We start from the raw sequence: 15,000 nt of genomic DNA, 5'->3' as shown, positions 1-15,000 counted from the left end.
AAGGAGCAGGGCTTGTAAATGACTGCTGGTTTGATTCCACGCTGGAACATTGCTGCTGTACTCTTGAGCAAGGAACTTAACCTGAACTGCCTCAGTTAATATCCAGCTCTATAAATGGATAAAACTGTAACCTGTGTAACTGGCTCTGAATAAAAGCATTCGCTATATGACAATAATGTAATGGAGTGAGCTGATCAGAGAGAAACTTGTAAAGACTGAGCTCTGAGAGGTTATTTAAAATGTGAGAATCAGGAGAACAGCTTCTGTCTGAATGAGATCTGTGGCTCCACACAGACATGCACCTCAATCCTTACATTTACACTCCCTTCAGGATCTATCAGACAAACAGGCATTAATGAGGCCAAAAAGCAGACATTTCAAGCCCGTCTGAACTCATCACGCCCTCCTGAGTCGATCTTACGCGGGTGGAAGGCGTGCACAGGTGCGGTCAAACGTGCACAGGTGCAGTCAGGCATGAGTGGATAGAGTGAGGCGTGCACAGGTATGGTCAGGCTTGCACAGGTATGGTCAGGCTTGCACAGGTATGGTCGAGCATGTATGGGGAGGTGTTAGGAATGTCACAGGCTTATTTCAAGTGCAGCTACAGCTGTTCTGGAAAAAGAGCCGAGGGCAGGAGCAGAGACGCTCTCTCTTCACTGGCCAAACGCAGGCCTGCCCTGGGGTTCCGTCACAGCAGGTGAAAAAACAGATACTCCCTGCCCCCACTCAAAGGGCAGTCAAGATCCTCTCCTGGAAATGAGTTTCCTGCAGGTGTTACCTGCAGTTTGTGGGGTGTGAAGAGCATCAGTGCAGTGCTGCTTGCTATAAGCCTGTGGCTGCAGGGGAAATGAGAGTCAGGTGTGCAGAGGGGGCCTCTGACAGCATCTCTCCAGCGGACCCCCCCCCCCCATCCTCACTTACCTGCAGGGGAGCTGTGTTGCATGCTGGGAGTGCAGGTGAGTGTTGAACACTGACACACATGTTAGACTGAAGCGTGATGCTTGCAGCCTTGTGGTCGAGGTCCTGAGCGTGGGCTGGGGGGGGGGGGGGTGGCACGCCCACCCACAGCACCACAGCTCAGGAGCCCGGTTTACAGCAGACCGGGTAAAGACCACACAGAGACCGCATTCACGGACAGTCAGCACCGCCTCCGCGGCTCTGCTCGGGGGGTTAGTGAGACAGGACAGGGGCGACAGAGAGCACACCTACCTCATCTGGGATCAGGCGTTTGAAAGTCTGTAAAGAGGGGAAGAAGTGAAAGAGACAGAGGCACAAAGTCAATCAGACCAGAGAAAAGCTCCAGCAGGATGGCAGGAACTCTCCATCACACAGCTCAAATATCAGCACACAGCCTCTGCTGCGCTGCTGTATAGCAGCACATTTACAGATGAATCACACCAGACAGCAAGCGTTTAAAAGACAAACAATAGCAGGTTTATTTCAGAACAGGAACCGAAAGCCACACTGGCACTGTGCCATTTGCTGCTGTGCTGAGCGCTGACCAGCAGAGGGCAGCAGACTCCAGCACACGCCCGGCAGTTTGCTCCACCTGTTTTACCCCAGTGTCACCAGAGGGCGCTGCTGAGCAGAGGAGTCCTCAGTGAGCTTCTGAAACCTGCCCATTACCTGACTGATTACAGTCAGAGGACAACAGAGGACCTGTGCTTTTGGTTTTGGGGAAATAAGAGGGTTTATTAATATTGTTGACAGAAGCCTGCAGAGCATGTGGCAGAGAGAGAGAGAGAGACTGTTTCTGCTCATGAGACATATCTGCTGAGGTAAAAAAGTGACTTATGAACCATTTCAACACAGTGTTTCACAAGAGCTGTCAGTGTAATCTGCAGCAGTACAGGCTGAGCACAAGAGACCCTCTGCTTTAGCCTCCAGCCTTCAGCCTTCAGCCTTTATTCTTTAGCCTTTAGCGCAGAGCACTACCTCTCCTCTCTGGCTCTCACTGCATCACTGTAACCCAGCCTCTCACACTCCTAACCCTCAGTGCTGCTCCTACAGCGGAGCTCCGAGCTCCGAGCTCCGGCTCCGGCTCCAGCTCCAGGCCTCCTGCACTGTACCTATCTAACGCTGCCATCTGTCCCAGCGGAGAGGTAGCTGCACTCATGCGTGTGACTCTGTGTCAAAGCGCCAGGAGATGGTGTGCCGGCGAAAACCTCACAGGGATCCCTCTGCACCCCCCACACCTCACCACCCCCCACACCTCTGCGCTCCCCACACCTCACCACCCCCCACACCTCTGCGCTCCCCACACCTCACCACCCCCCACACCTCTGCACCCCCCACACCTCACCACCCCCCACACCTCTGCGCTCCCCACACCTCACCACCCCCCACACCTCTGCGCTCCCCACACCTCACCACCCCCCACACCTCTGTGCGCCCCACACCACACCACCTCCCACACCACAGCACCCCCCACACCTCTGCGCACCCCACACCACAAGCACCCCCCACACCTCTGCGCTCCCCACACCAAAGCACCCCCCCACACCTCTGTGCGCCCCACACCACACCACCTCCCACACCTATGTGCGCCCCACGCCTCTGCGCGCCCCACACCTGACCACCCCCCACACCTCTGCGTGCCCCACACCACACCACCCCCCACACCTCTGCGCGCCCCAACCTGAGGACTGTCTGGAGCAGTCTGGGGCAGTTCAGGGTATTATTCACCACACGCCTGCAACACGCAGGACTCACAGCACAGCACATACCTGCAACATGCAGAACTCACAGCACAGCACACGCCTGCAACACGCAGGACTCACAGCACAGCACATACCTGCAACACGCAGAACTCACAGCACAGCACACGCCTGCAACACGCAGGACTCACAGCACAGCACATACCTGCAACTGGCAGGACTCACGGCACATACCTGCAACACGCAGGACTCACAGCACAGCACACGCCTGCAACACGCAGGACTGGCAGCACATACCTGCAACACACAGGACTCACAGCACATACCTGCAACACGCAGGACTCACAACACAGCACACGCCTGCAACACGCAGGACTGGCAGCACATACCTGCAACACACAGGACTCACAGCACAGCACACGCCTGCAACACGCAGGACTCGCGGCACAGCACACGCCTGCAACACGCAGGACTCACAGCACACGCCTGCAACACGCAGGACTCACAGCACATACCTGCAACACACAGGACTCACAGCACACGCCTGCAACACGCAGGACTCACAGCACACGCTTGCAACACGCAGGACTCACAGCACATACCTGCAACACGCAGGACTCACAGCACAGCACACGCTTGCAACACGCAGCTCTTGGACCTGAGAAACAGATCTGCAGTCTAACACACTTTGGGGAGGCTGAGCGTCACTACAGACATGCGCTTAGCTTTAAAAACTCGTCATTTTACCAAAACTGCATGTGGGAACATGTGAGTTCTATTGCTTGGCCAAATCTGGTGTGTAGCTTCAAAGCTGCTAGAGAAGTTGGTAAAGAAAGCACAGAGCACCACTCACATGCAGTCTGACGATTAAACTGAACACATAACGCCCTTTGTGCCAACACACATAAAGAGATTTATTGTATTCCTATTTAAATTGCAGACAGACAATTTAATTCCCACTTGTAAAAGGCCATGTGGCAGTTTCCTGTTCGCACTCCATTCAATAATCAGGTAGTCACTGTAAAACTGATTGCAATTTAAAGCTGAGAGATAAAAGGCTGGAGGCCCCAGCGTCAGCAGCAGCGTTAGCTCATTAGCTGTAAACGTGCTGTGACCACACAAACGAGCACAATTTAATCTCTGTGCTGCACGGTCACCGGCTGTGCGTCCTTCCACAGTCCTGCATCTGACGGACGTGTGTGTTTCAGCATCCGTGCGGCTCACAGCCTGACCGAACCTGAACACGCCTCTGTATCTGGCTCTGGATAACAGCTTCTGCCAGATCACTGAATGCAAATGTGCTTCCAATTCCAACCGACAGCCTCACATAGCAGCACACCTTCATCCCAATGCAGCTCTCACACCCTCAATGTCAGGCAAGACAGAGGATTTACCCTAATCCATTAGCCTTCTAATTCCCAATAAACACACACACACACACACACACACACACACACACACACACACACACACACACACACACACACACACACACAGAAACACACACACACACACACAGAAACACACACACACACACACACACACACACACACACACACACAAACACACACACAGAAACACACATAGAAACACACACACACACACACACACACACACACACACACACACAGAAACACACACACACACACACACACACACACAGAAACACACACACACACACAGAAACACACACACACACACACGCACACACACAGAAACACACACACACACACACAGAAACACACACACACACACACACAAACACACAGAAACACACACACACACACACAGAAACACACACACACACACAGAAACACACACACACACACACAGAAACACACACACACACACACACACTCACACACACACTCACACACACACTCACACACACACACAAACACACACACACACACAAACACACACACACACACACAGAAACACACACACACACACACAGAAACACACACACACAAACACAGATTCACACACACAGAAACACACACACACACACACACACACACACAGAAACACACACACACAAACACAGATTCACACACACAGAAACACACACACACACACACACACACACACACACACACAGAAACACACACACACAGAAACACACACACAGATTCACACACACACACAGAAACACACATACACACAGAAACACACATACACACACACTGCACAATCAGCAGTGCTCTCTCCGTCTGTATCTCACACACACAGAAACACACACACACACACACACACACACACACACTGCACAATCAGCAGTGCTCTACCGTCTGTATCTCACAAACACAGAAACACACACACACACTGCACAATCAGCAGTGCTCTACCGTCTGTATCTCACACACACAGAAACACACACACACACACACACACACTGCACAATCAGCAGTGCTCTACCGTCTGTATCTCACACACACGCACACAGACCTGCACAGTAACACAGTGCAGGGAGTTATCAGACGGTGACATTCTGTGGGTTGGACTGGTGGAGAAGAATTGCACCCTAACTGCACAGCTGGAGGTGCAGATCCACACCCACGCCCCACTCTGCTCTCAGCCAATCCCTGTTCAAGCCAATTAAAACGCTTCCTGGTGTGACTGACGGAATGTGCTGGGTGAGACAGCAGGGCCTGTCCTGCGGGGGGCGCCGCTCATAGGCTTTCCTGCACCTTCATTTCCTGCAGCCGGACCCCACGCCCCACAGCTCAGCAGCTGGGCTTCAAACCAAAGCCCTCCCGGCTCTGCGGGCGTCTCGTGTCTCTCTGGCACAGGAAGAGGAAGAGGAAGTGTAGCACTTGACTGGCAGACACACCGCTGCACCCTGCAGCTCTGATTACATCACCTGAGCTTTCTCAATCTAACGGTTTTCAAGAGCAGACAGCCGGAACACCCGTTTCCAGGGCAACCCACTGTGTTCTCATCATAACGGCATATCATAACGCAAAATCATAACAGCATAACGGCGCTCTGGGGGCCGCTGCTGAAGCCCCTGAGGGCCCGACTCCTGTACCTCACCCCAAACAGTGAGCTGCGTACTGTGATCTGAAACGCTCTTTATCACACACACAGTGGACACCCTGCTGCGTCACACAGTGGACACCCTGCTGCGTCACACAGGCGAGCTCAGCGTTTATGTCGGCTGGCTAATGTACCGCTGCACTTGCAAAACCAGTACGACACAGACGATGTGGGCCAACGCAGAGACAGCCGGGTCACGGTCAGGCGAGGTTGTGGCTGGGATCAATCCTGTCACACAATAACGCAGTTCCCCACGACAATATCATTCACACACAACCTGCTACAGCAACACTCATATAAACCACCCAGCAAGCTATCGACTGGCTGGAAAATGCATACGGTCACAGCCACGCTCCACATGGTGCTGTCCGCTCTCACACGCCTGGCTTGGTAGCAGTATCTAATCTAAAGGATTTCAGCTGAGGAAGAGACCACATGCTCCCGCCAGAGGGGCGGTAGGAAAGGAACAGTGTCTGGGACAGTAAAATAAGCTCAGACCCACACCTACCGCCACAGCAGAGAAGCATCAGTCTCTCCCTGTGTGAACAGCACAGGCATGGTCCTGACTCAGCTCCGCCCCTCCTCCGCCCTGTGCCCATCAGGGCGTGGCAGCCTGCCTCCCGCTCTCACCTCCGAAGACACACAGCACTGAAAGGGGCAGGGTGTTGGGCTGGGCACACGCTCTGCAGAGGCCACTCTGTGAGCCTGTTCCACGGCCTGACTGACCCACAGAGCCACAATCCGGACAGGGGGACACGGACACAGTGCAGAAGAATCCGAGCACCGCTCACTGTGACATTAGGAGCATCAGAGCCTGTGAAAAGATCAGGTGTCACACCTGTGTGTGCAGGGACACACTGTGGACTCTGTGGGCTCCGGAGGCCGCGTTAATGAGAGCCCGCTTGCTGTGGAAAGCACACGCTGGTGTCAGCACTCAGCTTTCCGCTAACAGAGATGCTCAGAGGCACCCTGAGGTCCTGATACATGATAATGCAGAGGAGACAGAGCTGCTGACCGCAGCAAACAGCCTCCCTCCACCGGGCCGCTGCACACCTGTGCAGCTGCGAATCCTGCTGCTCGAACTCAGCACAGCCACACCCGCTGAAACACTGAACTCTGGGTAATCAAACAGACACTCCCATAGCAGCTCTGCAGTCTGTCACACACACACGCACACACACGCACGCACGCATGCACACAGACACACACAGTGTGCTTTCACTGCCCTAACTGTCCCACAATACCGACACTGACTGTCACTGCACAGCTGTACATCAAACACAGAGGCTCCCACACCAACCCACACACGCAGCTAAACCCAGCACTCGTACCCAACACAGCAAAACCCAGCACTCGTACCAAACACAGCTAAACCCAGCACTTGTACCACACACAGCTAAACCCAGCACTCGTACCAAACAGAGAGAAACACAGCGCTCGTACTGAACACAGAGAATCCCAGCGCTCATATCGTAACACAGAGAAACCCAGGCGTGCTCCTGCTTGGCTGTGTCAGTCTCAGCCTATCACAGCTCATCACGCACTTTCCTCACCTTCCTGTCAGACCGACAGTTGCTTCGGTTTCAAACACGAGCTTCACTGTGCAGGGGGCAGTCTGTGGGTGTGCCTCTCTCAGAAACCTGCAGGGGGCAGTCTGTGGGTGTGACTCTCTCAGAAACCTGCAGGGGGCAGTCTGTGGGTGTGACTCTCTCAGAAACCTGCAGGGGGCAGTCTGTGGGTGTGACTCTCTCAGAAACCTGCAGGGGGCAGTCTGTGGGTGTGACTCTCTCAGAAACCTGCAGGGGGCAGTCTGTGGGTGTGCCTCTCTCAGAAACCTGCAGGGGGCAGTCTGTGGGTGTGCCTCTCTCAGAAACCTGCAGGGGGCAGTCTGTGGGTGTGCCTCTCTCAGAAACCTGCAGGGGGCAGTCTGTGGGTGTGCCTCTCTCAGAAACCTGCAGGGGGCAGTCTGTGGGTGTGCCTCTCTCAGAAAGGGTCCATGCTGGCATGTACTTCACACTCATCATTCTCCAAAGAGTCTCTGCTTTGAAACAGCAGACACAGCCGCTGTGCCTCTCTGGCCAGGGCGAGCTGGCCGATGACATCACACACGATACCCAGCTTTCCTCCCTGCGATACAATCTCACGCTTCTGAACCGTCTCAGTCAGTGAAACACTCAGTCACACCAGACACACAAAGGGTCTTTCACTGTCCATGAGACTTAAAATAACTCAAATCCATTAAGCCAAAGCACAGCGTTGCCAAGTGCCCATTGTTACCATGGTGAGGAGATAAGGAAACAGTCCTGTCATGTCAACTTCTTTAAGAGTGACCCCCCCCCCCCCCCCGCCATGTGTCAGACAAAGAGGGGGGGGGTGTAGGGACTGTGTCACAGAGAGGGGGGGTGTAGGGACTGTGTCACAGAGAGGAGGGGGGGTGTAGGGACTGTGTCACAGAGAGGGGGGGGGGGGTGTAGGGACTGTGTCACAGAGAGGGGGGGTGTAGGGACTGTGTCACAGAGAGGAGGGGGGGTGTAGGGACTGTGTCACAGAGAGGGGGGGGGGGTGTAGGGACTGTGTAATAATCCAGATCAAGGATCCTGTTTCAGACATATATGCACTGGGACATTAATTTAGAGGAGGAGGAGGGGCTGTGTTACTGCCCCCCCCCCTGGGAGTGCCGCCCTCACCGCCGAGCCCCACTCCGCCTGGCACAGGAACGCCCTGCTTCACTCACAGGAAGTGACTCAACACCAACATACAATACAAACATCAGCAGCTTCTCCCTCTGCATTCAGTAGGCCTGATGTGACACACAGGCTGAAACGCCCTTCAGAGCCGCAGCAGGGCCTGTACACACCCCCGTCCGGCTTTACCGTCTGCACGCTGGACATGTGATTTCAGCAGGGCCTGCACACACCCCCGTCCGGCTTTACCGTCTGCACGCTGGACATGTGATTTCAGCAGGGCCTGCACACACCCCCGTCCGGCTTTACCGTCTGCACGCTGGACATGTGATTTCAGCAGGGCCTGTACACACCCCCGTCCGGCTTTACCGTCTGCACGCTGGACATGTGATTTCAGCAGGGCCTGCACACACCCCCGTCCGGCTTTACCGTCTGCACGCTGGACATGTGATTTCGGCAGGGCCTGTACACACCCCCGTCCGGCTTTACCGTCTGCACGCTGGACATGTGATTTCAGCAGGGCCTGCACACACCCCTGTCCGGCTTTACCGTCTGCACGCTGGACATGTGATTTCGGCAGGGCCTGCACACACCCCCGTCCGGCTTTACCGTCTGCACGCTGGACATGTGATTTCAGCAGGGCCTGCACACACCCAGGAATGTGACACATGGCCACGAGGGGTGATGCTGTAAGCCACGCCCACTCCATAATTAGCCCAGCTATGGAGTGGCTCCCTGCCATTGTGTGCTATCTTTCACATCTTGCTGTTGACTTGTTGGTTGCTATGGCTACCGCATGACTGGGCTGCTGAGCTGGAGACAGGAAGCTGCAGACACGCCTGTTTGAACGAAAGGGGCCGCTTCCTGTGCATGCAGGGCTCGTACAGGAAGTCATCGACATGCTGGCCCGCAGCAGGGGCACTGGCGTCGGGAGGGGCGGGCACGCCCACGCAGGACCGCGTTTCCCCCCCGAGCGATTATTCGGGCTGGCTGCAATCCTGGGGAAGACTAAAACCTAAAAACTAAAACCACACAAAGAGAACACATCACATCAGTTATAAAAGACTCCTTATCAGCTGACAGCCATCAGCACATTTCTTCCACTGAGAGTGTGGCTGTGTGTAAGTGTGTATCAGCTCACAGGGTCATATTTCACTCTGATTTTCGGCAGTCAGAGGCTCCCAGGTGAAGAATGCTCTGTGGGTGTGAAACCAGCCCATCAGACGGTCTTTACCCACAATGCATCTGTGTAATGGTGCACTGCGAGCTGACAGTCACTGGGTGGAACCTGCCAGGTGCAGACGGTGTTATTCAGCTCTGACTCCCAGGTTAACAGAGCCTGACCCTACTGCTGCAGGAAACTCAGCCCCACAGCGGAGAGGTGCGTCGGGGTATCCACAGAGCAGAGAGAGGTGCGTCGGGGTATCCACAGAGCAGAGAGAGGTGCGTCGGGGTATCCACAACACAGAGAGAGGTGCGTCTGGGTATCCACAGAGCAGAGAGAGGTGTGTCGGGGTATCCACAGCGCAGAGAGAGGTGCGTCTGGGTATCCACAGAGCAGAGAGAGGTGTGTCGGGGTATCCACAGCGCAGAGAGAGGTGCGTCGGGGTATCCACAGCGCAGAGAGGGCACGGCACGCTCACCTGTACCGCCACCCCCCCGGGGAAACCTGCGGATGGAGGCGGTTTGGAGTCCTGCTGGCCTGCACAGAGGCATCCTCTGACTGCCGCCCAAACTTTCACCCCGGTCAGTGTGAACGGTCTCTCCCACCATCGAGCACTGACCGTTTCTGAATGCCCAACATCCACCTCACGATCCTGGCTTTGATGGAAGACAGGGCTGAAATATGAGGCTAGACATTCACTCACAAATGCTGAAGAGATTCCTCCCAATGCAAGCAAGACAACCTGGCAACCACACACTCAGCCCTGCAGTGTGGGTCACGTACACACTCAGCCCTGCAGTGTGGGTCACGTACACACTCAGCCCTGCAGCGTGGGTCACGTACACACTCAGCCCTGCAGTGTGGGTCACGTACACACTCAGCCCTGCAGCACGCGGGTCACGTACACACTCAGCCCTGCAGTGTGGGTCACGTACACACTCAGCCCTGCAGCGTGGGGGTCACGTACACACTCAGCCCTGCAGTGTGGGTCACGTACACACTCAGCCCTGCAGTGTGGGTCACGTACACACTCAGCCCTGCAGTGTGGGTCACGTACACACTCAGCCCTGCAGCACGCGGGTCACGTACACACTCAGCCCTGCAGTGTGGGTCACGTACACACTCAGCCCTGCAGTGTGGGTCACGTACACACTCAGCCCTGCAGCGTGGGTCACGTACACACTCAGCCCTGCAGTGTGGGTCACGTACACACTCAGCCCTGCAGTGTGGGTCACGTACACACTCAGCCCTGCAGTGTGGGTCACGTACACACTCAGCCCTGCAGCGTGCGGGTCACGTACACACTCAGCCCTGCAGCGTGGGGGTCACGTACACACTCAGCCCTGCAGTGTGGGGGTCACGTACACACTCAGCCCTGCAGCGTGGCCAGAGCTGGTCTCTGGTGATGGCAGCAGACAGGCCAGCTAGAAAAGCCTGTCAGCTCCTGCTACTCTCCACACTCACACTCTAATGTTAGATCCCACATAATTAACATATTAGCCTCAACACATTGAGCTTTGCTCGCTGCATACTGATAATAGTAAAAATATCCTGTGGCTGATCTGAAGCAGCACGGCAGTGCGTCTGAGACAGCACACTGTGTCTGGGTGTGTCCCTCCTCTGCTGGTGACAGTGCTGAGAAACCAATCAGCTCCCACTTGCATCAGCTCCAAAACAAATCAACTACCAAATGAATCGAGCCCAACACGCATCAGGCTCTGTGAGGGTGGTGTGACTCAGCAGGTCTGTCTGTGAGCACACTGTGTGTAGAGTGGTTGACAGGACAGTTTTATATCCTGCATTGACAGCCAAGGCAGAAAAATGAGGAGCCGTCAGTCACAAGCTCCTCGCACTCCGAAGCACAGAGTGAGACTCCACACTCAGCTCTCTGATCACAGAAGCAGAAACACCATCACGATGGGTTATCAGGAGCTGTAGAGACTTTTGCTCCGCTGTGTTGAGTGCACTCAGGGAGACCAGTGTGCATTTATGTAAGAGTGCATGAATCATGGTTCCTGCAGTTAAACATTTACCAGGAGAAGGCCAAAAAGGCACAAGGGTAGTCACACCCACTGCACAGTCTCCACCCCCTTCTTCAGCCTAAGTTTGCCCTGGGGTGCTTGAGTTTTCCCAGAAAAGCCCCAGTGCATAATATGTATGGACCTCAAGATTATCACTATCATGTGACCTGCAGGGCTTTCCTATAGTTCAGTCATTATCCTCCAGGCTTCTCTGTAGGGATTCCAGTCTAAAAAAACACACAGCCAAGCAAATATTCAATTTAATAACTGTTCATCAGTGCCAAACAAAAATAAAACAGTTATAAGTAAGAGAGGAGGAGAGGAACGGTTTCTCCGTGTTGGGGGGCGCGCCGCTGTCGGCCTGGCAGGCTACGCCGCCTGCAGACGGAGGAAACTCAGTTTGCTTAAGCTGCAGGACATCATTAAGCCACGAAGACAATGGGCTAATAACCTGGCATTTAAAATCACAGACACATACAACACCAAACTGAGACCGACTGGCCGGGGGTGCGTCCTCTGTCTGAAACGCACGGGAAAGGAGGACATCACTCGACCTGACAGATTCGCAAATATTCCCTTTGAAAAGCACACACTGATGACTTTAAATCAAAATCCCAAATGAACTTTTCGGTCCGGCAGCCAGGGTGGCTGGTAAAAGGAAATAAATTCACAATCCAATCGAACTTTTACCAGCCAAAATAATTTACTGCGAAAGAAGCTCCATCTTAACTGGATCCTGCGAGGCACACACGTGTGGTAGCAACTTTTTTATTTTTTATATTATTATTTTAAACAGTTAGCCAGCAAGACAGCGTCAGAGTTAAAAGTGAAAACTAAACCACAGTGATGTTTGCTACTACTGATAATGAGACGGTTAGCTAGCCAGACAGAATTATCTAAGCATATAAAATCGATGCAGCTGGAACTAAATTTACTCGCACAGCAGTTCAAAATATTCAAAAATGAAGCATCTCCATCGCGCTCATGATGGGAGAAGCAGAGATTAAAGCAGCGCGCAAACGGGTCCTGCAGTGAGGAGGAACCGGAGAGGGGGTGTGTTTGGGAATCCTGCGTTTTACTAGAGCTAACGCTGAGGGCCATGATCGTTTTCATTATGAAAAACCACCCGTCTGAGTGGCCTATAACCTGCAGCTGTAACTCGCCGAAGATAATCATTTGGGACTTTTAAAAATCAAACACGTGACCCAAAAATCAGACAGTGTATCTGTAGTCATAGTAATCAAGAAAAGTACCACCGTTTGTGTATTTTGTTGTTTAGTGATAATTACGACTGTTTTGAGTGTTTTTTCAGTGGAATCAGTATATGTAAACTACGCGAATCATTGCAGTGGTAGATGGTATCATGAAATGTTTAAGTGCATTTGAAGTCTTTTTAAAAAACGTAACTGTGCGTGTCGGACACTGTCAGACACACTGTCCACGGCCTGCAATGGCATCCGTGTTGCCAAAATGACGTCAGAATCCGCAAAATCTACGATAAAACCCACAAAAATAAACCTTCAATAAACTGGCACAGCAGCACTGCACTGACAGAACAATAAGCCACCACTATGTTCAAACGATCAGCGAGTTTGCGGTAAAGATTGTGGCAAATTACTGCAGTTACTGTGGCATATCGGTTACTGTGAGCACCATACTGGACAAACGCAAACTACACACAGAGGAAAACGGGAACGGAGTGTCTTCGGGTGAACAGTCTACGCACTGGGAAAAATATTTCACAGTCTAATACAGTCAAACGATACTCGTCTGCAGTTACTGTGCCGATACTGGGAGGAGTCTTTGTATGTAAGGTTTAAATATACCCACTCTGTCACTCGTCAATAAACGGAAGAAGAGACTGTAAACCAGCTAACAACGATTAAACAAAACCACAAAGTGCAGAATACAGGACTTGGTTTCACTGCAGTGTGCGAGTGACTTTCACACACTCCTCCTGAAAACACCTCATCCACCGTTTTCTGTCGGCCTGCACTGCCGTTTTTACGCTAGAGTGGGTCAGCAGCATACCACGCACCCCTTCAAATGGGACAAAGGATTGTATGCCTTGTTTAAGAAATGTCAACGGACATAAAAATTGCTGTCAATTTTCACACCTATGTGGTTAATTTTGATGAGATGACCGAGGTTCTGCTACGGAAAACCTTCAGCAGGTGGGTTGAGAAGGAGGCTGCACTGCCCTCTTGGTGCTGGAGGACCCAACAGGCAGTAAACTGCGTCCAGCAGAACTCCAGGCCGTTTTATTCCACATTTTACACATTTTATAAATGCTGGAACCTGCACAGTATCAACCCACTCCCCAAACAAAGAACAACTGAAATAAGTTGGACATGACTGTACATGGCTGGTCACTTCTGGCCCAAACATTCCAGTGTTTGGAATAATCGGAGGTTTGTTAAAACAGATGAATGTGTGGAATATTTCAGATGAAGAGATACAGTTAGTCATGTTTACATATTCAGACATTATTTCATCTTTCACGGCCCAGTTCGGAATGAAGATGACCACTTCGGGGCGTGGCTGAAACAGTTTCCAAAAGCCTGCGGAGACGCTGCTCGGGGCGGCTGTCAGAGTGGGTGATTCAGCTCCGGGAGGAAAAGGTGGTGTCATGTGCTCATTTGAATAACTGCCACACTAGCAGGAACAGGAAGCTGCTGATTTCAGCCTGATTCAGCTCACAGCAAACGCCTGGCCTCTCTCACTACTGTGTTCTGTAAAAACAGAAAGACACCCACAGCCTGCAGAGAGCTCCATTCACCCAGCAGCCCGTCCACTGCTCCCGCCCCATGCCTGGCCTCTCACCACGGGTCCAACCTTCAGTCAGCGATATGTTACTCAACGTTACAACAACATTGGCGCAGGTTCTCCGCACCCTATCACCCTGCGCCCCCCTCTTCTTGGCCCACTCTCCGCTGACGGTCTCCATGGTTACACTGACTGTCTCCGGTGTATATTTCTCTGTATTCATATCACAGGATTGTAGATTGGAGTGTTTGAATGTTCCAGGGCTGAGTGACAGCAACTGCCCTTTAAAAAGGTCTGTCTCTCTCTCCCTCTCTAAAAAGGGCTGTCTCTCTCTCCCTCTCTAAAAAGGGCTGTCTCTCTCCCCCCTTTAAAAAGGTCTGTCTCTCTCTCCCTCTCTAAAAAGGGCTGTCTCTCTCTCCCTCTCTAAAAAGGGCTGTCTCTCTCTCCCTCTCTAAAAAGGGCTGTCTCTCTCTCCCTCTCTAAAAAGGGCTGTCTCTCTCTCCCTCTCTAAAAAGGGCTGTCTCTCTCCCCCCTTTAAAAAGGTCTGTCTCTCTCCCATCTCTCTCCGTATTAAAGGTGTTTATTGGAGACGTCTGGCACGGCTCTCTCGTGGGTCAAAGGTCACATGACAGCGGTGTTTGGGAGAGGAGTACCGCTGCAGACGGGGG

At 52.9% G+C, this 15,000-nt stretch overlaps 1 protein-coding gene across 3 annotated transcripts in view; it reads right to left on the bottom strand.

Moving 5' to 3' along the window:
* LOC118790804 (protein diaphanous homolog 1-like) overlaps positions 1 to 15,000 on the bottom strand; it is a 98,338-nt gene that overhangs the window by 73,662 nt on the left and 9,676 nt on the right. For 2 of the 3 annotated variants that reach the window (XM_036547865.1, XM_036547866.1), the window contains exon 2: positions 1,210 to 1,236. The exons of the other annotated variant lie outside the window; for it this stretch is intronic. In XM_036547865.1, coding sequence (XP_036403758.1) covers positions 1,210 to 1,236 — 27 coding nt within the window. The remainder of the gene's footprint in view (positions 1 to 1,209; positions 1,237 to 15,000) is intronic. 3 annotated transcript variants of the gene reach the window in all.

This window comes from Megalops cyprinoides, chromosome 16 (genome assembly GCF_013368585.1).
Source record: "Megalops cyprinoides isolate fMegCyp1 chromosome 16, fMegCyp1.pri, whole genome shotgun sequence".
Classification (NCBI taxonomy): domain Eukaryota; kingdom Metazoa; phylum Chordata; class Actinopteri; order Elopiformes; family Megalopidae; genus Megalops; species Megalops cyprinoides.
This window is presented reverse-complemented; position numbering and strand designations above follow the sequence as displayed.